The 23,627-nt window shown below is 47.0% G+C and overlaps 2 protein-coding genes across 9 annotated transcripts in view; one reads left to right on the top strand and one right to left on the bottom strand.

Moving 5' to 3' along the window:
- The window catches only part of TMEM184B (transmembrane protein 184B), a 30,392-nt gene extending 11,256 nt beyond the window's left edge, over window positions 1-19,136 (top strand). For all 4 annotated transcript variants that reach the window (XM_063395887.1, XM_063395886.1, XM_063395885.1 and 1 more), the window contains 8 exons: window positions 1,426-1,686; window positions 3,982-4,147; window positions 7,410-7,500; window positions 8,031-8,106; window positions 11,243-11,334; window positions 11,628-11,797; window positions 13,739-13,933; window positions 15,879-19,136. In XM_063395887.1, the coding sequence (XP_063251957.1) occupies window positions 1,486-1,686; window positions 3,982-4,147; window positions 7,410-7,500; window positions 8,031-8,106; window positions 11,243-11,334; window positions 11,628-11,797; window positions 13,739-13,933; window positions 15,879-16,120 (1,233 nt within the window). In that variant the 5' untranslated portion in view covers window positions 1,426-1,485 and the 3' untranslated portion in view covers window positions 16,121-19,136. The remainder of the gene's footprint in view (window positions 1-1,425; window positions 1,687-3,981; window positions 4,148-7,409; window positions 7,501-8,030; window positions 8,107-11,242; window positions 11,335-11,627; window positions 11,798-13,738; window positions 13,934-15,878) is intronic.
- A 967-nt stretch (window positions 19,137-20,103) lies between these two features.
- MAFF (MAF bZIP transcription factor F) lies at window positions 20,104-23,453 on the bottom strand. Of its 5 annotated transcripts, none has more exons than XM_063395890.1 (3): window positions 23,438-23,453; window positions 22,195-22,251; window positions 20,104-22,110 (listed from the first exon to the last, which is right to left on the bottom strand). In XM_063395890.1, exons 2-3 carry the CDS (start codon window positions 22,228-22,230, stop codon window positions 21,697-21,699), a joined length of 450 nt encoding a protein of 149 aa, XP_063251960.1. In that variant the 5' UTR covers window positions 22,231-22,251; window positions 23,438-23,453; the 3' UTR covers window positions 20,104-21,696. The 5 variants fall into 5 exon arrangements, with proteins under 5 accessions (XP_063251960.1, XP_063251961.1, XP_063251962.1 ...); XM_063395891.1 differs by having other exon boundaries at window positions 23,353-23,452; XM_063395892.1 differs by having other exon boundaries at window positions 22,195-22,248; window positions 23,353-23,444.
- Between the last annotated feature and the right edge of the window lie 174 nt (window positions 23,454-23,627).

Here is a 23,627-nt window from a genome sequence, read left to right as displayed (position 1 = left end):
AATGGATCATTGGCCTTTCTAAAGGCCTTTCCATCCACTGATCATAAAGGCCTGTGCAAGAGCAATGTCTTGAGCTTTTATAGAAGTGCTATTCTGAAAAATATTAGGAGGTTATTGGAAGGAGGCAATATTATGCTGTTCCCTTTGATAGCTGCATCAGAGTCAGCTCTTCTAATGGATAGAACCAATGGCTGCCTGCTTGTGATCTTGGTTTAAATGGATTACCTTCCTACAATCCAGAGGTCACACTGGAGCCTGCTTATGACCAAATTGAAAATAATAGCTGCTTTAGATCTTAGACCTTCAAGAATTTGTTCCATTGAAAGAAGATAGCTTTTTATCCAGGAAATGGCCAAGGGTCATGGTGCTTTGAAATCTGCATATTGTATTCGGCATGTGTTTTTATATGTCAGCTGGCTTTTAAAAGCCAATCAGGTTAAATTCACATCATGTAGAAAGCAATGCAAAGTTAGTAAAATTAGTAACATGCTGGCTAAATGTACCATGCCAGCATGTTACTAATTTTGTACCAGGTAAAAGCATGACTTTCATGCTGTTCACACTGTCAAAGTGAGAAGAGCTTTCAGTGCATATCCTTCAGTGAGGGTGCTTTGGACTGATTGTGGCTGTAGGAGAGGTGGGCATTGCTTGCTGGAGGAATTAGGATATTCTCCTCCCCTGCTCCCTTCCTGCACAGGGACACTAGGGGCACATGTTCTTGTTGCTTGTTGCTGCTTGGCAGGCTAACCATGATACTAGGACACAGCAGAATAGTCTGTACTCTTATGGAAAATAGAGCTGTTAATTTAGGTGTGCCTGTCATCTTCCAGTACAGATGATTTAGATACTTCCTTGTGATCTTTTTACAACAGTGTGTAGTGATAGGACTAAGGGAAATGGCTTTAAACTGAGAGTAGGTTAAATTAGGTATTAGGAAGAAATTCTTTGCTGTGAGAGAGGTGAGACAGTGGCACAGGTTGCCCAGAGAAGTTAGGGATGATCCATCCTTGGAAGTATTCAGCGACAGGTTTGTTGGAGCTCTGAGCAACCTGGTCTAGTGGAAGGTGACCCAGCCCACAGCACAGGGCTTGGAACTAGATGGTCTTTAAGGTCCTTTCCAATCCCAAACATCCTGTGATTATGTGATCTCTGGTGAATGCTGTATTCATCTTATATATTTTTATTGCAGAAGGGTAGTGATGATGGCAGTGGCCAGATTTCATGATCTCTGGGAGGCTGTCAGAGGTTCCTGAGTACCACATGATCTGTTATATCACCAGGGGTGGCAGTGGCAGACTTACCCAGGTCCTGTTCACAAAACATGTGAGCAGCCTGGTGAAAGGCATGTGAGAGATACAAAGTTTTGATACATTCCTGACTCTTTTCAGCTGGGTTCAATTGGCTTGTGGTTCTCTTCCCTCACAGGTCTTTGCTCGTGGGCAGCTCTTTAGCAATCCCAACTGGAACCTCACACCAAAGGGCACCATGATTATGATGACTGATGTCACTGCAACCCCCAGACTGGGGTCAACTGCCACCACTCCAGCTGTGGCTCCTAACTTCTCCTGGATGCCGGAGGATGGCAGCCCCACAGCTGTGGAGCAGCCAATATTCCTCATGACCACTGCTGCTCAGGCTATCTCAGGTTTCTTTGTATGGACAGCTTTGCTCATCACCTGCCATCAGGTAAAATCCTGTCACTTGACTTCTCATCCTTTCCTTTTCCCTGCAATGAAGGAACAAACCATTTCCATAGTGTGAATGGAAAGGAAGCACACTCTTTAAAACTAACAGGTGCAAAACATTTGCCATCTCATGAAGGCTTGCAGAAAGGTATGTTGTCTCAGGCTGTCCTTTCACAGGTCTTTAGCTGAATCTTGCCTTTATTTTTTTTATTCTGTCAGCTGTTAGCTAAAAGATCCTAGTCACCTCTTGTTTGACATTCCTCCTTTGATCTCCTGTGCCAGTGGATTCCACAGGCTGAACTCTGCTGTGGAAAGGAGTAGCAGGAAATGTTTTCATTTAAATTTTTTCCCCTTCCCTCTATCTGGGGCAGGTGTCCTGGGAGCCTGAATAAGTCAAACCCTGCGTCCTGTTCTGTACCTCTCTTTCATGCAGTTGTAATGTGAACTGAAAAATACAGTGGGGAAACACAAGCCCTGTTATTTATCAACCTATGTTTTGTACCTGTTGGATTGTAGATTCCAGAATGATGACTAGAATCTAGAAAAGTACAGCCTATTGAGGGCTAGGGGCTAGTGAAGGTTGAAGGTAAAAAATGGATTAGTCACAGATGAATAAGAGTAACACCTGCAGTTTCACCAGCTTGGGTAACAAGTACAAGTGCCATGGATCCTCCTGTCAAATTGATCTTCCTACCCAATTGAGGGTAGGAAGAAATTTTCTTTTGCAGTATAACATTGCACAGTTAGGCATTAATGCCCTCCTCTGAAGAAACCAATGGAGGTCAGTGCCAGAGAGACACTGCTGATTGAAACGTGCTGTTGTCCTCTTACACTACAACAGTTCCTGTGCTCTCCTAGGCACACAGGATCACAGGGCTCTTTTGACATCCCTTTTGACAAGGGCAAAGCTTGGAGTCATCTGAACTCTGATGTCAGCTGTCTCTTCTGGATGAGATGTGTCACTAGGATTGTCACAAGGCAAAAATATCTCTAAGGTTCATTAGCTTATTTTCAGTCTGTTCTCCTCAGGAAATGAGCTTTTTGTGAGCTTCTCATGGGTTAAGAAGAGGAATCGGAAATATTTTTGAGCCCTTCGGTCAATTTTGACCAGCAAGGGACAAGCAACAGACAGCTGGGGAGACACAAGCCCCTGTCCCTTACAGTGGAAAGATGAGATTGTCAATGTATGTTTGTTTAGTCTCTGGAGAATCCTCACAGCACCCTAAAATGCAGGGTGAAGCTTCAGGTGAATGCTTGTACCTCTTCAGGCAGCAGAATCGGTCAGTGGTGAGGCACATATGTAATCAGCTGGCTGTTACTAATTCCAGCAGCTAGGACAGCAGCTCAGTGAGAATTGTGGTACAGCAGCCTTGCCTCTCCTGACTCCGTGGTCAAGAGAGCGTACCCACAAATTGTGCTGAAACTCTGCCCGTGTTATTAGGGCATTGCATATAGGGTTTTGGTCATCTTCAGAGTGTGCTTGTGGTCAGTACCTTTTCAAGGGGGTGGGTATTCTGTAAAAAAGCATCTTACGTGTGGGACTTAATGATGGCTAAGGAACTGTGTGAGTTGTGGGAGTGGGTAGGGTGGGGTTGCTGTGCTTCCCTCAGCCAATGACTTAGAGGAGTTGGCATGTGTGCAGTCAGACAGAACAAATTGTGAGGTTCCTTTGAGCACGCTGCATGAGCTCAGTGCTCCCTTGATGGCTGACCCTTTGTGGCTGTGCTGTCACCCATGTGCAGAATGACACCTTTTCAGTAGATGGGCTGTGGCTTACCAGCTTTGGGATGTGCTGTAAAGGGCTTCCTAGATTGTTTCAGGTGAAAGTCTCTAAAGCTTCCAAAACAGCCGGTAGAGTGAGTGCTTACAATAAGCGTGCACTTAAGTGTGTGGACTTTCCCTTTTCAGAGAAAAGCAGCCTGCAGTGTTATGAATCTTAGGTACTTAAAAGAGGATAGTAGGAATGTGGGACTGATGGCTGGCAAAAAAGATATGAACAAAAAGAATGTGAGCAAGGTGATGGAAAAATAAATCAATTCCCTTTAAGAAACTAGATTAGAAATGCCTCCATTTTCTGTTCCCTCTCCTTCCCCCTCTCTGCAAACTAAGGGTTGCTATGTCAATGCTATATGGTAACAATGATTTTTCTTTTATGTTCATCATCTTGAGGCTGTTGAAGGCAGTCGAGAGGTTATTTACTGAGTTTGTTTTTCCTGGCCCAATTGACTCTCCAGTTCTATTTTCTCCTCTCTGCTCCATATACCACTTATCCTGGTCTCCCCTCTCCATCTCTCAGATCTACATGCATCTGCGCTGCTATAGCTGCCCAAATGAACAGCGCTACATCGTTCGGATCCTCTTCATTGTGCCCATTTATGCCTTTGACTCATGGCTCAGTCTCCTGTTCTTCACCAATGACCAGTACTATGTTTACTTCGGCACTGTGCGGGACTGCTATGAAGGTAAGGAAGGGTCAGACAGAAATGGTCAGGGGGAAGTCTCAGCCCTGAAAGAACTTTATTTCTGGCTGGGAACATGGAGGGAGCATTGCTGTCACCTACTGAATGGTGTGCCTGACTGGATGACCATAGCTTGCTTAGTGACTGAAAATTATAGAATGCTAGGATAGTTTGTCATAGGATGGACCTTTAAAGATCATCTAATGCAGCACCCCTGCCATGGGTTGGGACATCTTTGACTAGATCAGGTTGCTCAAAGCCCTGTCCAACTCGACCCTTTCTCAATGGCCTCTGAGCATGAGCCTTCCCTCCAGGCTTCTGTAGAGACTAAATTTATGGTTTTCTGGGATCCTTTGCTTCAGGAAGGTAAAAGCTTTTGGTAAAGCCAAAAAATCTGATGGTATCTGGGTGTTAAAAATTGAGGTATTGCTTAGCTCCTGTCTCTTTTAACAGCACTTAGCAGCCAGACACCTGCTTTGTCCTGTGTTCCTGGTGCAGGTTGTTAGCAATGTATTCTTCTGGTTCCATCCTGTGGCCACTTGTGTGCTTGCACAGGGTAGCACAGTGGCCACAGGCTGGGGCTGGTGAAGTGTAAAGTGCATTGAAGTCCTAGAGAAGAGAGGGTGCCCTGTTCAGGATGAGCACCTGCTTAGTTTTGGTTATCTGCTGCAGTGATGTAGTATCACTAGCACTGTATGTGAGGGAAGTGGTTACTTTACCATAAATGCTATTGTAGCTTCCCTCCTGGTCTCATCCTGAAAGAAGCCTCTACCCACTCAGCAGGAGATATTGCACTCTAGCAGTGTCTTTTTGTGGACAATTTATCACCATACCCTCATTAAATTCTAAATCATTGGTGCAGTTGTTTTTGTGAGATCTGCATTGCGGAGAGTTGCCCTTGGCCATGAGAACAAGTTAATCGGCTGAAGGGACTAGCAGGCCTTCCTTCACATCCACAACAATACTCTGGATGCAGCAGCAGATGGCAAATGCACACACGTGATGCAAGAAAGCATGTTTGTTGGGCCTGGGTTTTTTTCTTTGCCTGCTCTGTGGGTGTGTATAGGTCTAGCAGGAAGCCTGCTGCTCTCCTAGCAACAGCCACTATCCCTCTGCCTCTCTTGCTCTGGGAGTTTGCAAACATTTGAGCATCTGCTCAGGAGGCTGCCCGTGTTCCAGAGTTCACCTCAGCATGTTGGCCTGTGTGAAAAAACTACAAGTGGAGGTGAAAACACCCTAGGAAAGTAGGTTCTCTCCCTCACTTTTTGTGGGGATTGCTTCAAAACAGCCTTTTTGTCCTCTTCCCCTTTCTTGCCATCCACCTTCTTTATTTTTTGGAAAGGTTTTACATTGCAAAGTAGGTTGTTAGGGAATGGTGGAAGACCCTACTAATAAGTTTTGAAAGCTCTCTTAAGCCATTTGTGGACTATATTTTGTAGTGTGTGTTAGGAGGAGCCTGTTCTGGTGTTACTCTTTCATGTGACTGCTTCTGTACAACCCAGGGTGTCAGAAACTCTGACACAAATAGAGTTTGTTTGGGTTTTTTCTTGTTATGTTGATATCATGAATACTATCTGATGGATGTGGATCAAGAATGGGAGAAGAGTTCTTTGCTGGTGTGATGAGCTTTGCTAGTTAGTACTTCTTTTGGGGATGAATGGGCAGATATTTCTCTGTTTTATTTTCTTCCTCTGATGTCGTCTCTTCCCCAGTGCTTGGGGAGTGGGCAGCTGGTATTGTAATGACCACATCAGAGGGCAGGGGTCACTGGAGGACAATAGGAAAAGCTTAGCTTTTCTTCTTCTGGGCTCTGGGAGCTGTCAGCCAAGTTGTAGGAAAATTGAAGGCAAAAGAGGTTACCACAGTTATTTAAATAAGTTTTTCGTGGTTGGTGTTTTCTGTCCTAATTAAAACTTTGGCAAAATCGTTACTGTGTGAATTTCATTCAATAATAAGGATTACAGATGGAATAACAATATCTCAGTTACATACATAGAAGCATGTATACCACTGGTTTTTATGTGCCATAGCAGTCTTGCCAGCTAGACACATCTACAAGCCATAAGTACAATGTTTTGAGACTGTGAGTGTTTTGAGGAGTGTGGAGTATCTCTTTGCTAGGGCATAGTTTGGATGCTTATAGAAGATTTTGTCTGACTTAAAAAGTTCATTCATGTGGAGAAATTGACCTCAGGTCTAATAACTGGCTGCTTGGGGAGATCAGCTTCTCAGTGTTGTACATTATTAGGTTTCTGTTTTTATTTTAAAGTTCCTTGAGACTGCTGTTTCTATCCCAGTTACCTGGGGCAAAAAACAAGATTTGGGTATTGTCATTCCAGGGAAAGTCCAGACACAGGTGACCATAGAATATAATGTTGCAAGGATCTGACCAGATGATCATCTGGTCTGTCCATTTTGCTCCAAGGTTGTCTGTTACAAATGCAGTCCTTGCCCTAAAAAATCTCACAACTTTGAGGGTCCAACAGCAATTACAACAAGTCAAGTTATAGAGTGGCAGACAGGGTGTAGACAGGCTCACTTCATGCATATTTAAGCAAGCTTGGATCTCATGGAAAGGAAATACATCTGTAGTTATGGGGAACTGAAATAGGGCAGAGTGTTGGTGGTCAGGCTGTCATCTGCACCAGATTGCTGGGGAGGGCATAAAAGAGTGGCCTAAAGAGAAGTTTATTCAGCACACAAGAAATTTCATCTTTTTGAGAAAATGAAGCACAAAGCCGGTTTTGCAAAAGTCCCCACAAGACAAGAAAACCGAGTTTCACTGATTGTTGTTTCACTCTCAGTTTCTTCAATTCTTATGTCTGACATAAGACACTGTTTGATGACAAACTATGTTTATCAGCTAAAAGGTTAAATACAGGAGATAACATATGGCTGATGTATCAGAGATACCTTTTCCAGGTTATTTAGTACCAGTGTAATGTCCTGGAATAATGCACAGAAACCCTATAAAGAGTGGTATCTTACAGATGCCGAATAAAATAGAGACTGACCACAGTTTTAAATGGTTCTGTGACCCTTTGGGCATGAGTCATGGAACTGGCCTGGGACCTTGGCCAGACTCCCATTCAGATAGTCAGAGTGCTGAGGCAGGATGATAAATGCAGTGAAAATCTGGAGTGCTTTGGAGGGAAAGGTGCTGCATAAGCAGTTCCTGCTAATGTTTGGTCGGTTGCCTTTACTCTTGGTCCTTGCACCTGTTTTGAAGTTGATTGTCATTTTACTGTGATTGATGTCTTTGCAGCCTTTGTAATATACAACTTTCTCAGCCTGTGCTATGAGTACTTGGGAGGGGAGAGCTCCATCATGTCTGAGATCAGAGGGAAACCAATCGAGTGAGTATTGTGCTTACAGCATGACGCTGTCCTCCTTCTGTGCCCATCTACTATTTCTCTATCCCTGTCCTGAAAAACTGTGTCAGGTGGCAACTGTCTGCTGGAACTGGTCAGCATGGATGATGATGATTTACCAGTACCTTGGTCAGAGACAGATCAGACTGATCACATCCTCTTAGGCAAGCTGGACTGATTCACAGTTTTTCTGGACACCTGCCTATTCCTTTGTTTATTTTCTTACTCCCTTCTCCTCCTTTAAATCTTTTCTGTCTTCAGTTGATTGTGTGTCCTCTAGGATCTATGTTCCTTCCCATGCTACTCAGTGACAGGAAAAAAAAAATACACTGTATAGTCAGGATGTTGTTTTAGACCTGTCTCTGAAAGAGGATATGGCTGTAACTGCAGTCATTGTTACAGAAAGCACCAGTCCTGCAACTTTCCTACAGAGAGGTAGTTAAAGAGGGTAGGAATCTTGCATTGTTGCCCAAATCTTGCTTGTGAACTCTGTCATCTTGTGTTGGCTCTTTTAGGTCCAGCTGTGTGTACGGGACTTGCTGCTTGTGGGGAAAGACATACTCAATTGGATTCTTGAGATTCTGCAAACAGGTATGGGCTGGAAGTTCTGGGACATTCTGCAGAAATTGTGTGTGTGGGTGGTAATGGTGCCTTTTGATGCTGAACTTCTTAGATCTTTGAGGGGGGGCTCTAATAGCATTTTGAGAGGCCTGCAGACTGCTGAGAAGAGGAGGTATTTCAGGGTTGGTTTGTTTGTTAAGAATGATTCTAACATTTTCTATTCAACCCCACATCAGAAAGGCCTTTGTTTAAGACACAAGTTATCTGCTGGAACTGATGTTAATCCTAAGAAGAAACTCTTTTCCTTGCTGGATTACAGAGGTCTCAGCTCTAAGAAATTCATGTCTGTGTTGTGTTGCAGACACCCCACAGTTGTGTAACAGCCTCCTAAATTCCCAGTGCTGCTCTTGTGGTTTGGAGCTGAGGAGGGGGCGGAGGTTAAGCATGACACATTCGTTTGTAGGAGGAACCGAGTATTGCTCATTGTGCGTGTCTGTCTGTGCTGAACTGGGTATGTCGAGGGTGGGTGAATGGGGGAGACCTAAACCTCTATACTGCCCTTGTCTGCTCATTGCAGGTCAGTCACCTCTGGCTATCATGAAACAGCAGGTCAATTTCAAGGCTTTGCTCACTTGCTGAAGTGAACACAGAGGTTTCTGTGGAGCCAGTGTGAAGCAGATCTGGTTCTTTGAAAGGGCTCAGGTCATTGTCATTTCAGTCAGCAGGTCTAGATGTCTGTCTGCCATGGCTTCTGAACATCATGGCCCATCCTCTTTGTTTAGCAGTATGCAGGAACATCAAAAGTACAGTGCATCCTCATGGTAATATCCAGTTAAGCTGTGCTTCACAAGTGGCCATTTTCGAAGGATCACTTGTTTTGCGTATCTGTTCTATTTGTCCCTGCCCCATATTTTGCCCTTACAGCTTTTCTGTTTTCTTGCCTGATATTTTTCTTTTCTAGTCTGAACCCAGTTTGTTGCTTCAGCTGTTTCTCATGGGTTTCATCTGGACACTCCTTGGTTGATTCACTGCATTACCTATTCTTATGGTTCCTAATATTAACTTTTACCTTTTCAATATATTGTAAACAGATATAACACCTGTGAAAGTGAATGAATGCTGGAGAAATAATTTCCCTTAGACTTCTTGCTTCTCATGTCCACAGCCTCTTGCATTTATCACCACTTGGGTTGCACATGTCTGTTTGGAAATTTTGTTCACAACAGTGAAGACTAGAAACACACTTTGGGGAATGGGGAAGGTATGTTTTTTCTGCTGGCATCCACAGATCCCAGGTCATTTGATACTCTGTCTTTGGTAGATATTTTGCTTTTCTTTTGCTGGTATCTGGCAGCAATTTTTCTACTCATGCCTGCTCTTTGCTAGCTGCTAAGTCTGCTGTGGAGACCGTGAGGGAGGTGTATTGCAAAGAGATGCTTAAATAATTCCATCCATCTTGGCTTGAACTTTAATATTGTCTTGGTGAGAAATCGTTGATGTCAAGGTTCAGTTTCTGGTACTTCTAGAATTCCAGGATTTTTGGGGAAGACCTTTCAAGGCAAACTCCTGGGAAGGCTGGCGCGAAAGGGTAACAGAACCAATGTCAGCACTGATCTGTGCAATATCCACCATCGTGATGATCAGGAAGAGGAATGTGCTGAAAGGAGCATCTTGTTCTTTTTAGTCCTGTTCTCAGCATCTCTGGCACTTCTGTTGCCTCCCACCTGCCCATTTTCTGCTCTTTCCAGTCCCTCTTATCCTGAAGGAATCTGTGTGTTATAAACATCTTTTCTTACCACCTTCATGCTGTCCCCTGCCCAGCTTTTCTCAGGCCAGTGCCTGTTGTGGGTCAGTCAGTCTGCCTGTGTTGCCTGTGGATCTCCAGCAGTGTAGGGGTGTGCTGGTGTCTGTGGTGTGAAATCTGAACAACTTGCTTCCTTAAACATGCCTTGATCAAGATTCTTTGCTGGGCTTCTGTCTGGTGACCCTCACACATGGGTCACATACCATCCATGTGCTTCCCATATGCTATAGCATCTTTTAAGAAGCAGCTAAAAATAGTACATGGTGGTTTGGATTGCAGGGAAATGGTCAAAATGTCCCCAGATCAGAAGGAGGTTCCAGAAGCTCAGAGGATGGAGTTGTTTACCAATTAGCTTGACCTTTTCCAGTTCACATATTTAAAGTGACTCACTAACTGGCATGTGCTGGGGTTTTTAATCTCCTTGAAGTCTTATGACCACTAACAAATTGTATCATATCCAAAGCAATTATTACTGTTTGGTTTTTCCTTCTTTCCTTTCATAGTCCTCCTCACATGCACACAGGTCAGCACCTACCCAGGTTCTTCCAGCCTCCTTCAGGGAGACACAGGCCACATCTCTTCAGGGAGACACTTTTAGGGCCATAAGTCTTCCCTTTTTTAGGACTTTGAAGTTCAACATCTGCAGAAAGTTGAAGAATGTGGTGGCTTTGAGAGAACACTCAATCCCAGTAGGAGCAGTAGTTTATACAGGCAGATGGATAGGCCTTATCCCAAGAGCCATGGAATCTCTAGGGAGATTCAGTAAAGGTCATGTGTATGACAACAGAATAGCTCTTAACTTGTGTGTAGCAACACACATTGCTATGTTTACAAAATGCCTTAATATTGTGGCAGTTGTCAAAAGTTCCTCCTCAGACAGCAGAGTACCCGTCTGATCCAGGGGACCTTCTTGCCTAACTTTGTGACAGCTATGGACTGGAGTTTGCTTTCCTTCCCCACTGTCACTGTTAAACTTGCTGTGTCTGTGCCATAGCACAGTGTGGGATATTTTGTTTTTCATACTGTTACAGTGCATAAATGTGCTGCAGAGCACCCTATGAAAAGCACCTCTGAAAGAGTGGGGGTGAGCAGCTTCTAGGAAAAACCCTACAGAGAAGTTTTTCTTCCCATTCTGGACAAGTAGATATCACATGTACATCTTCTGAAACTCCTTCATCTCCTTTTGGGTGCTGCAGCCCTCAAGCACAATCAATTAGCAAGTGGCAGGGTCAGACGTCCTGCTGGGACTGGACTGTGTTGCCCTGCTGAGCAGTTCCAGTGGACACTCCATTGTGATGCTGGTTTTGCAGCTTGTCCTCTTGCACCACGTGCCTTCTCATTCCTCCTCTCTCATTCCTGTAGGCTACCCTGCAGTTCTGTGTGGTGAAGCCCCTCATGGCGATCAGCACAGTCATCCTTCAGGCCTTTGGCAAGTACCAGGATGGTGACTTTGAGTAAGTTTATTTATTTAGCATACAAGATTTGGCTGCCCCTTCTCTGCCTGGCTTTGCTTATTGTCCTTGTGTGTGCTGAGCCATGAGAAAAGATGGGACTACATGGGCTGATGTGCATGAGAAAAGAGGGTAGAGGTAACCCTCTTTTAGTTTCATGTTTCTTCTACCTTGGTTTGGGGGTGGGAATGGGACAGGGAGGCAGGAAGGAAAGAGACTCTTGGAACTCTCTGTTGACAGTGGCAAGGGGAAAACATCATGCTGAAGTTTCATGTATTCATATCCTCTCTTTTCAGTGTAACCAGTGGCTACCTCTATGTGACGATCATCTACAACATCTCTGTCAGCCTGGCACTGTATGCCCTCTTCCTTTTCTACTTTGCCACACGTGAGCTGCTCAGTCCCTATAGCCCAGTCCTCAAGTTCTTCATGGTGAAGTCTGTCATTTTCCTGTCCTTCTGGCAAGGTGAGCTGCTTTTCCCTTCCCTTGGTAGGCACAAAGAGCACTCTGCAGGGGCTCAGACACAGGAGTTGATAGAGCACATGCTGATTAATAGACGGAATGTCTTTCTGTATTCCATTTGGTTTATTAGTAATTAATTGCTTTTCTCTGGGAAACCTGTTTTGCTCAGTTTAATTTTTGTTTATATGCTCCTGAATCCTTATTATCTTTATGTGTGTGTGCACAAGAATATGTACCTGGCAAAATCAGCTGATAGGGTAAAGAGTCCTCCGCATTCCTGAAACAATCATAAAGCACAAGCTGCCAACATTTTATTTGCATGCTACCATTTTATTGATTAAATTGGCACATCTAAAAATTTTTAGTGCTTTTTTTTAGTGCTCTATAAATAAAATTTTAATGGTATGTCTGTGATGTATGTGAAGCAACAAGGTGACTGGATGCAGTGTGTTCTGCCACAGAACCACTGCTGGGAGAAGGACGTTCAGAATTCATACATATATTCATTCATACATGAAGCAGAGGCACAGTCAGAAAGTAGAAATTCCACCTAAGCTTAGTGCTTCTGACTAATTCGCTCTAAGCATTTCCCTGTTCAGTGCCCTACTTAGGTTTACTGAGTTGCACTTCAAAGACTAATTGAGTAGGAACTTAGGTGGAATTTAGGCTGTTTGAGTATAGCCCATCCTCCCTATTTACAGACAAACTAATAAGCTGTCTAGTTTGTCATCTGGAGGCCTGGTCACACGCTTCGTCTTCTCTGAAATTCTGCAGCCACTAAGTAGACAGGGAGAAACCTCTTTCTTACAGTGGTGTGTCAAAAACACTAATATGCTTAATAAAAAGTTCTGTTACTTCAGTTTTTGTTCTAGCTAATGCAAGTGATGATTTTGCAAAATGTGGAATATGTCAAAATTTCCTTAAGAAAGGATGTTCTTTGGTGTTTGATCTTTGTATGCTTTCAAGTCTAATCAACAAGAAAAGAGGTTTAATCTGTGAAACAGCAGCTAACAAACAAGTTCCAAGTGACATCCAGGTATTAGAAAGACAAATTACTTGACAGTAGAATTGCCTTGTTAAGGTTTAGGGTTCACAAAGCTTGGGGAAAAGGATGTAGCACAGATAGTGGACACAAAGAATGCACAATTTACAAGCCACAAAGACATTTGGCAAAACCCCCAAGATAAGGAAGAAACTCGTAAAGACAGGTCAGCAACTGTGCTGAGTCAGCTCCAATGGAATAAAAGATAATTCTGGCAGGGGGAGATCATGGCCACTGATCCAAGAAACCACTGACTCAAAAGGAGAGAAAGACTGATCATATAGACTAATTAGCATGAGCAGCGCGAGGATCATAGAAGACCAATAGAAGACAAAACACTAATTAAAAAGAGAATTAGGTAATTTTTAGCCAAGGGACATTAGTGGCTTTGTTTGCTAAAATGTATAAATAGCAAAAAGCTTTGGTAGTCATCATGCTGGCTTTGTGTATTTGCCAGCCAGCACTCCTTTCTATGCAGAACTGTAAATAAGTCAAATACCTTGACTCTTTTTGTGGATTGGCCTCTTGAGCACTGTGTGAAAGAACCTATTTTGGGACAACTCTGAGATCACAGGATTGCTTACAGAAATATCTGACTCCTCTTAACTCTTTTGGACTTGATTAAGTCCTGCAGCCGTGAGTTCCACAGTTTATGTGTCAGTTGAGAATAGAAGAAGATCAGTGTTTGAACATTCTTTGCCTAAATGTATTTGTTGTATTTTATTCTTCCTTTCTCTGTTGTACAAGTGACCATAGGTGTGGTCTTTGTAGCTCACTCTGTAGCTCCTCTGGTGAGTGGGGTTGTGTCTAGGACATACAGCACAAACAGCTATTTCCATTCTTTGCAGTTTCTGTGAGACCATGTTTCCTGCACATTTACATGAACTTATTACTTTGTTTAGGGATGCTGTTGGCCATCTTGGAAAAGTGTGGTGCCATCCCCAAAATCCACTCTGCTAATGTGTCTGTGGGTGAAGGCACAGTAGCTGCTGGCTATCAAGACTTCATCATTTGTGTGGAGATGTTCTTTGCAGCCATTGCCCTGCGCCACGCCTTCACATACAAAGTGTATGTGGACAAGAGAATTGATGCCCAAGGTAGGAAGTATGCCAGTGCATGTGGCTTGTCTCTTTGGTAGTGAGACTGGGTGGAGACTGGTCCCTCAGGCAGCCAGCACATTGATATGACTCCCAACCTGATAGCTTGGAAAACGCCACATCCCCTCCTGCATGGTGTCTGAACAGATTTATTGTGCAACAGCTTTCTGGGGCAGAAACCTTACCTGAATTGTGCTGTTCCCTTTTCAGTTCCCCAGCATGCCACCCACGACAGCTTGTTGCAGACCTGAGGGCTTAAGGTGTTGCATTGTTTCGGTAGAGTGGGTTTGTCCTTCTTCCTGTATCCCCAAATAGGAACTCCGCTGCTCTGGATTGTGCAACAGACTGAAGGCAAGAGAGACAGGGCCTAAACCAGGCTCTGTTTTGAATATGGCATGGGAAGATGAGGCTGTGCTTTGGCAATATGTTTGTCATAGAGGAGGAGGATCTTCCTGTAATGACTTTGTGAGAGCTGGGCTGCTATAAAGAAGATTCTTATTTTGGGGGAGAGTAAGATGGATGTTATCTCTGGGAAAAGGGGATTTTGTGCCTAGTCTATGCGGTGTTTTCCAAATAAAGGAATTCCTTCCTGCCGGGGGAGATCTGTGCCGAGGTGCTGGAAGACAGCAGCCTTCAGGCAGTGTCGATGTAGGTGACCCCTCCATCCCAGCCAGCCCCAGAGGTTCTGGAAGAACAATAGTTGCAGTGGGGGGAGATGAGATCTGTAGGTGATGAAAGGGTATACTAAAGGTCAGTACAGTGGGGAATATTTCGGCAGTGGGCCTTGTTCAGTTCTTGTTATTTCCTCTTTCTCTGTCTCTGTCTTTCTCTCCTCTTCCTTTTATCTCTCTCTTGCTTTGGCCACTGGTCCCTGATGCAGCTGTTCCATCATATGGGCCATACGGTAGGTACAGCATGTTTTGTGTGTTTGTCTCAGTTGGTTTTTAGGTGGGATGTTGTTCTCTCCTGATTCCCAGCCTGCCTACAACCTGCCCGGTCCCTTGTTCCCTTTTCCTTACAAGTCTGTAACTTCACTGCCTCACACAGCTGCTTTAGGGTTGTCTGGATTATAAGTAGTTAAGATGGCTGTGTGGGCATTAACGCATAGCTTTAGAGCATTTGTTGTTAAGAGTTGTGGGAATCTCTCTCCAAAGAGTTGCACAGGCTCCCAAAGGAGCTGCTGTCATCTCAGCCTCCCTTCACTCTTATAATTGCCACAGATGATCAGCATACTTTGATTCTCTGGGGAGCTCATCCCAGAATGGAGCAGAGCCAGAAACCCACACTAGAAATGGAACCTAAAGGCCATGAGACGTGGCAGCTCCTAGAAGGAAGCACAGCTTCCCTCTGTGATTAGCACTTGGGTGGTACATTTTCCAGCTGATGCTTTCTTCATGGTATCATCATTACACATGGAGCAGTTCTGCCTCTAGTACTGCCTGTTTCCCTCCTTCCCTTACTTTTTACTGCTTTTTACTCGTATGATGTCTTTCCCATAGGCACTTTGATATCAGCTAGCAGTCTTAATTTTCAGTGAGTGGAATAGCAAATGCCATTTCTCCTGTATTTTTAGAAATTACTTAGTTTTTGTCTTCTGAAAGTGTTTAGAGTACCTCGCTACTTGACTATTTGTTGCACACCCAGGCCGGCACCAACAGAGTGTAGTGGAGGTTGTCACTGTGGATGTGCCCTGTTCTCATGGTGTGTCCCCCATTTGGTGCTGTGGTGGATTCACTTGGCTCACAGTGTCTGGGTTTAGGAGCACTCCTGGTAAAACTCAGCACTATTTGTGTGGCATTTCCTCAGCAGCTGCTTAAGGAAGTCTGTAATGCACCTTCTGTGGGATCTAGGACTGCATGTTCCCTGTTATCCTTACCTTCATATTAAGGGTTGTGGGGAAGGCAGCAATGTTCTTTACTTGTTCCTTCCTGTCTTACCCAAACAGGTCGCTGTGCTCCCATGAAGAGCATCTCCAGCAGCCTCAAGGAGACCATGAATCCCCATGACATTGTCCAAGATGCAATCCACAACTTCTCTCCAGCCTACCAGCAGTACACCCAACAGTCAACACTGGAGCACGCTCCCCCCTGGCGCAATGGCAGCCATGTGATCTCACGCTCCCACAGCTGCTCTGGTGCCCGTGACAACGAGAAGACCCTCTTGCTGAGCTCCGATGATGAATTCTAGGCAGGGAAACTGCCAGCACAGGCTGTTGTTTTCCTTCTATTTTTTTTTAAATAATTTATTAATGCTGAAACACACAAGTCATATCACTTCCTAGAGAGTAAAGATTGCAGAAGTGGGCACTTCTCATTAGCTTTCGTGGGTACAGACACGATGAGCAGTGTGGAGGTGGCAGAATGGCCAGGACTCCATGCTCGAGCCTATTCCTTACAGCAGCAATTGAATTGAATTGATTCAAGCAAAGCTCCAGGGTTTGAGGCTCTGGCCTCCCACAGTTACCCAGTGTGGTGTGAAGTGTGACTGGCCAGAGCATAGAGTTGTAGCCAAAAATGTTTTTGGTTTTTTCGTAACAGGACAACCTGACTGCTTTCTATTTCTTTTCCTGAATGGTTGATGTAGGCACAGTTTTCTCCCCAACTCCCTAGTACTAACATCTCTGTAATCCATGGGAAATAGGATGGGGATGCAGCCATAGGCATTCTTGAGGACCAGACCAGAGACTGGTCTTTCTATAGTGCTAAGTAAGGAACATCTGTCCCCACCCTCCTGAGCACCTGGTTATGAGTCCTTGAGTCACTTGAGGGAGCAAAGAGGAAAAGGACATGGCTTTCTCCGTGTTCCTTGGCTCCCTGCATCCCCAATTGCTATAAAAGCTTATTGAAACTCAGTTGGGATGGAATTACTTTTTCACAAGAGTGGAGTTTTCTAATCACCAGGTGTCCAAGCTTCCATCTCCCTGGGGTTCCTGTGGCAGGAAGCCTCCCTGGAGCATGTGTCTCCTGCTTACAAGACTGAGGACTGGCTATGATAGATGGTGGAAGTTTGTAGACCTCTTGCCCCTTCACCCCTCTTTGGGAAGGGAAGATATGTAAACACAAAACCAGTTTTTCTTCTTGTTTCCTCTCCCCCAGCATCATATCTGCCCCTGTTAGAGGTAGCTGCCACAGCAGGTCCTGGTCTCTCACAGGTAGCTTTTCCCATGCTCATCATCACTGACTTTCCTTGAGCTACACCAGTTTCACCCTTAGGCTGGAATATTCAGGAAGGGATGTTGCAAACTCCTTTGTTTTTTATTTCTGTAGCTGTTCTGGGGCAGGCTGGAGCAGGCTTGAAACCTGACATGACCTGGCTGGTCAAATTTGTCCCTTTTATTTTCTGAGGCAGCAATTGCTGCTTCTGCTGCTGCACATTTCACAGGCTCTGCTGCACCTGCAGTGCTATCAAGGGTGGAACCAGCATCCATGGAAGTGGGAGAGGCTTCCCGTTGCTTCTGTTGGGTTTTGGATGAACGCATGGGTACTTAGTGGAACCAAACCAAAAGTGATCTGTCTGTAGATCTATCCAGGGACCAGAAAATGCCTCTTGCTTTCTTAAAATTATCTAGAGGAAAAGTGGGCAGCACACTCAAGTGCTACAGCTCAGATGCTCCTACCTGCAAGCAGGAAGCAAAACTGAGTGATTGGAGCAAGTTGCTGTGTTCAGCTGTAGTTTCTCTGTTCCTCTCCTGCTTGTTGCCTCCCCTGCCAAGAGCAGACCTGTGTGATTGTGGATTGCTCTTTGCTGTTCTGTTAGGAGAACTGGAGTCTGGTTTGCTGCCTGGAGTTGACCTTTACATTTGTTTCTCAATCCATCTGCTTGTTCATTGAGTGTCTCAGAAGCAACAGTGAGTGAAGAGTGCCACATTTATTCAGCACCTCTGCCCAAGCTGGGCAAAAGGGCTTGAAGAGAGGCAGGTTTGCTCCCTGCTTGTGAGGATGAGATAGGGGAAAGCTTAAGGACAGTGCCTCGTCCTGTTTCTGGGGTTTCTGGGTGAAGCAGATGAGAGCAACAGAACTATTGAGGGAGCTAGAGACAGGGTCACTGGATTCAGCAGCTTCTCTGCTGCTGGATTTCCCCATTCACACACATCCTGCAATGCCATGCTGTTGGTTATTAATTTTCCTAATTTTGTGACTGCTTAATTAGACATGCAAACACACTGCCAGGCTTTGTGTGAGCTTGGTAAAATTTCCTCATAAGCCACCTGGAAAGCAGGGCTGAAGGTTGAACAGACTTTGCTTCTGTTTTCTATGGGTTTGATTAATAGTCCTTTAATATGAGATACTGATGTTACTGTCTCTCTTAGGAAACTGGGGCATGAGACATGATCCCATTCTCTCCTTTCTTTGCATTTGCAGCCCTTGGTGATGTCCCGGTATCACCTGGTGACTGCCCTCAATCTTTATTGCATTTGGGTGGCTGAAATCTGTGTGATTGCCCCATTGAGCATGAAGGCTTAGAGAAGCATTTCTTAGAACTTATTTTGAAATGTCTCCTGCACACACACACACATATATATATATACACACACACACACTGGGCAGAGGATGTGGATATTCTCAAAGCATCCTGTGTGTAATGGTTTCAAGTATAACTCTTTTGCACCAGCTGCCTTCAGAGGAGCTTGGTGAACTAGTACCCAAAAAGCCAGCTGCCCTACTTTATGATTTTATATATATATGTGTGTTTTTTAACAGTACACAAAATCATCCATCACTAAGCTTCCTGCTCTCCCTCATGACCAGCAAGTGCCAGAGCAAACACTGGCTCTGAAGCCACTTTGTGTTGAAGGAACAAATACAAGATCTCGAGACCAAGGAGGCCAAGGCATCCATGGTCTTGTAGGTCTGCTCATGGTAGCCCAGGATCCAAGAAATGCGCCAGTTCCAGTAGACCCTTGGAGCTGCTCTCCCTCACCTGCTTCCACTCTCCTTCCTTCCTTCCTTTTTTGTTTACCATGTAACATACCCATGGGATTTATTATTTTTCCATATAGAGTAGTTCTTTGTATATAAATGACTGAAAAAAAAGTATGATAAATAAGACAGAGTCACCTAGTTTTGTACCTATTGTGTTTAACTGATGTGAGCTGAGCAACAAGCCGCTCTCTATTTTGGTCTTTGTGATGTTATACTCTGCAGAAATGAGCAAATATGATGACAAAAAATATAGAGATAATATAGATTGTACTTAAACTGCTTCTGTGTGGTGCTGTCTGGGTGACTTCTCTTGAGTTTTTCCTCCTTGCAGGGACTGAGGCTTGGTGGGTCAGGATCTCTCATCCTGTTCTTGGAAGGAAAGCTCCATGTGTCTGTGTAGGAGCTGATGGAGAAGCATCACTGCAGCACTCTGGGCTGAGACACCACTGCTGGCCCAAGGCAGGAGTGAAACCCACGTGTCAAAAACCTGGAGTAGAGATGAATCCTTCCTTAGGTGCTCATTGTGAAACACCAGTATGAGAGAGGGGGCCCCAGCAAACAATGGTTTCCAGATTTTCTTCCATGAGCAGTGTTTGGGGCTGGGGCTATTTGCAGTGGCAGAGGGAATGGGAATGTCAACCCTCCGCAAACCATCCTGAGTTCTGCAGCCTGCTGGGGGCCCAGCCTACCTGGGTATTTGGAACATGCTCACCACTTTCCGCACAGCTCTGAGAAAGCGTGGCTTTTCCACATAGGGAGGAGGTCTGGCTTCATCTCCTGATAAGGTGCCTTCCACACTTCTTCCCCTTCTCCTGCCATCCATGGGCAGAAGCTTACTGCTTTTGTGCTTGGTGTTCCCAGGTAAGGTGATATGGTTGCCCAACAGGCAAGTTTTTGGGCACAGATGCCCTGCACCTCCCTCTCCTGCACCTGGTCCAAGGACAGCCTGGAGGGAATTTTTGTAGTAAAAATTGTCTTTCTCAGGAAAGTCAGCACAGCTGCACTGCTCCTGAAAGCAAGTGCTTTGGTGGGGGGCAGGTAGTATTCAGCATTAAGCATGCTTTTTTGGCCCTTTTCTCTCAGAAACTATAAACCTTGTTTTGTCCTAAAAAGCCATGAGCTATCCCCCATCCGTATTATTTGGGCACATTCTTGAGCATGTCCTGCAGCAAAACCAGAGGGAGACAGAAAACCTGGTCTCAGACACAGCTCTATCCCATGTTCAAGAATGACTAAACACACTCTCACTATGGAAAAAAAAAAACAACAAAAGAACTTACTTTATTTGTAAAGTCTACAAAATACAGAGGAGTCAGGTAGGACACATACTGTGTAAGTCAGAAAATAAATAAGTTTTTTTTGCTCTATAAGATAAAATGTGATTTGCATATATAAAATATAAAGTACAGCTCTGTACCAACATCCTGGCTGTGCCAAGAGGCGGAATGGCAAAGAGGACGTGAAAATAACTTATGTTCGTGCAATAAATAAACCCAAGAGGAGTTGGGGTGGGGGATGCCAACCACAGTGCCCCATTTAGGAATGGCAGGCACCTCTCTACAGGGAAAAATGGATGCTGCAGCCGAGGGCGGCTGGCGTGGCAATACCCAGGCAGGTGCAGAACGGAGGGGCGGGGGAGTCATCTACAGCAGCAGATCCCGAGATGGACCTGCCTCCTGCTCCCTCCCCTGTGCTGCCTGTATTTAGCAAACCCAGCTCTTCAGCCTTTTAGCCTGCTAAAGAGCCAGTCATCCCACACTAGTGGCCGAACTGGAGGAAAACGAAAGGGAGGAGCCTACCTTGCCTGCCAGGCAGCTCCCAGGAGGAGGGATGCTCTCCACCCCTATTTCCCACCTGCACCTCCACCCCTCTCTCTGCCTCCACATCTCTGACTCTGAGGGCCGGGAGCACCTTTCCAAAGGCTTTGTAGGTGGTGGGGCACCGGGGAAGGCTTGGTAGGGCCATACAAGCTGGCCTGTGCTGAGCATAAACAGTGTTTATCTCTGCTCCAGCTGCCTCTGCTTCCTTCCTGCTGGTGCTGCTGCATTTCAGACACCCGGCCAGGCCGAGTGTCCTGTCAGCAGGAAGAGGCGTGAAGGATGTGCCTGATAGAGAAAGATAAAACAGCACCACTGCTTCTCGCCTTAGCGGACAAAAGCCTGGGCTGACCCACTGATGTCTCCCAGCTCCCCCGTGCCCAATCACTGTCACCTCTGGGGTCCCCCAGCACCACAAGCTGCCACAGTGCTTTCCCATTCCATTCATCCTTACCAGGCATTAACATCAGCCACTTTATCTCCCCCTCTGACCTGCTAACCTTCCCTTGCCATCTGCATCCCCAGAGATTTCAGACATGCTTCCACCTCCCCACCTGCTCTAGCTGTGGTCCAGGTTGTCTGCCCAATGCTGATATCCCTCTATCATGCCTTCTTCCCCTAAACTGCAAAACCTCTCTTCCCCTTCTGGCACATGCTCCTGGGACTGCCTGGCCCACATTTAGCTCTCCCATACCCTCTCCCAAAAAAGAGGCACCTGGCATTTTCCTACCAGCTTGGAGCTGTGGGATGCTTCCCACTGCTGCTTGTGTTGGGTTTGCGCTCTCCTGTCTGCACACCCAAGAGGTGAGGGGGCTATGGGGACCAGCAGTGAGGTCCTGTCCTCCATCCCAGCACCCACATAGCAGCATTCCCCTGCCTGGGGGAACTGGAGATCAAGGGATGGGAGAAAGGAGATTTTGGGCACAGGTGCTGACAGGGGAGAGGTTGGGGAAGGGCTGGAAGGCAATTCATGGGGAAGGCACCCCAGGGAGGACTGTCTCCAGCTGGGGGATGGAGGCCAGCACTAGGAGTAGGCAGCCTGGTTGGTGCCAGACTTGACGATGGTGATGACGCTGGCAGTAGCCACCTTGGCAGGGGGCCCGTGAGTGGCCACGGTGCGGGCAAAGCCCTGCAGGGCCTCGTACTTGCCACGGAGGGTGTCGAGCTCCAGGCGCATGGCAGCGTTCTCCCGGGCCAGCTTGTCCACCTCCCACTCCAGCTCCATCTTCTGTTTCTGCAGCTCTTCCTTCTGGCAGACACGCTTCACCCGGCAGCTGGCAGCATAACCCCGGTTCTTCAGCGTCCGACGGCGCTGCTTCAGCCTCGCCACCTCCTCCTTGGAGAGGCCCCGCAGGTGATGGTTGAGTTCCCTCACTGAAAGCCCCATCAGCTCCTCATCTGACAGCAGTGGAGTGTTCTCCCCCAGCTCCCGTTTCACCTGCCAGAGAGAGGGCTGGTTGCTTGAGACCCCCAAAATCCTGAGGCCCCTGACTCCCAGGACCCTGTTCCCACTGGTGCTCACCTTCAAAGCCTTGCTGGAGAGCCCGTCTGCAGCCATCCTTTCCTCACACCGGCCCTGCTGAGCAGCCAGGAGAACAGCTGGTTACTGTCAGCCCTGTGTTCCTCACCTCAGAACAGAGGACACTGGCCCTGCTGGTCCCTTACCTGCTGCCCACATCCCCCCCACCCCAGGCCACATGACTCATCCCACTCCTTTAAAAAAAGTACATATTAATAACATTAATAGCAATGATGACTGTAAGCAATAATAATAATGGGGTAAGGATGAACCTCCCGCCCTCCTTCATCCCATCACGAGACGGCTGGGATGCTGCTCTGCCCAGGGCACCCAAAATGTGCCAGCCACCTGCTGAGAAGTCAATCCTTCCTCGCGTGGAGGAAACACAGGCGGAATCCGCCCAAGGCTGAAGAGAAAGTAAAAGCAGCAGCCCCATAGAGTGATACCGTGTCAAAGTCACCCAGCCGGGACCCGTGTGGAGGTGCCGCCCCACCACCCGGCGAGAGCACCTCGGGGTGCAAGGGTCGGGTGTCCCCAGGCTCCGGGGGCGAAGGGTCCCGACCAGCAGCGCAGGCGGGTGAGAAGCGGCCGCCCCGTGATTCAGCAGCGCAGGAGTGAAAGTCACGGAAGCCGATGGCCGGTCCCTCCCCGTCCCTGGCTTCGAAGAGTGTGTGTGTGTGGGGGGGGGGGGGGTCTGGGACCCTGGACTGCAGCCCAGCAGCCTCTCCCCACCCCGGGGAACCCTGGTCGCGTTAGGAGAGCCCTCGGAGGGACGAGGGGGGCCGGGACGGGGCCGAGAGCGCCCTGAGAGCAATGAGGGGCTGGTAGGGGGGCGGCGGGAAAGGTGGAGCCTGAGCGGCTGGAAGCTGATGCAATCCGGGCCGGGGATTCGCCGCCGGAGCCGGAGGAGCGGTGGCGGATCCCTCCAGGGCGGGGGCCAGGAATTGGAAAGGAAGAGCGGACGACTCCGAGCGCGGCCAGCCGGCCGGCCCCCACCCCGTCCCGTTCCTCTCAGCCCTACTCCCGTTCCCGATACCCGCCTTCGGCGGCGCCAAAGAGGCCTCCAGCCGATGCCGGACCCGCCGCCCTCTTCTCCCGGCCGCCCCGCGGATGTGGGGAAGCCGAGTCGGGAGCGGAGGGGCCTCTCCGGCCGGCGCTCACCTGGCGGCTGCGCGCGTCCCGCGGGGCCGCTGCAGGGTGAGGGCGTCGGGCGGCGCCTCCAGCCTCACTCCCCGGGATTACTCACCCGCGGATTCCTTTCATTCATAAAAAACACAGTCATGCGGTGACGTCAGAATTACCACGCCCCCTCGCCGCCGCTGCCGCGCGAGGCAGTTGCCGCCCTTAAAGCGCCCGCTGCCCTTAAAGCTCCCAGCACTCTTCGCACCCTGCCAGGGCACACCGCACACCGCGTTGTGAATGCGGCCGCGCTCAAA

This window comes from Prinia subflava, chromosome 4 (genome assembly GCF_021018805.1).
Source record: "Prinia subflava isolate CZ2003 ecotype Zambia chromosome 4, Cam_Psub_1.2, whole genome shotgun sequence".
NCBI classification, from domain to species: domain Eukaryota; kingdom Metazoa; phylum Chordata; class Aves; order Passeriformes; family Cisticolidae; genus Prinia; species Prinia subflava.
The sequence above is the reverse complement of the archived record's forward strand: the minus strand, read 5'-3'. Positions and strand labels throughout refer to the sequence as shown.

Coding starts and splice junctions, on each gene's coding strand:
- MAFF (XM_063395890.1), bottom strand. CDS start 22,230: ATGGCTGCAGACGGGCTCTCCAGCAAGGCTTTGAAG. Junction 22,111..22,194: donor TCTCCAGCAAGGCTTTGAAG/GTGAGCACCAGT, acceptor TCTCTCTGGCAG/GTGAAACGGGAGCTGGGGGA.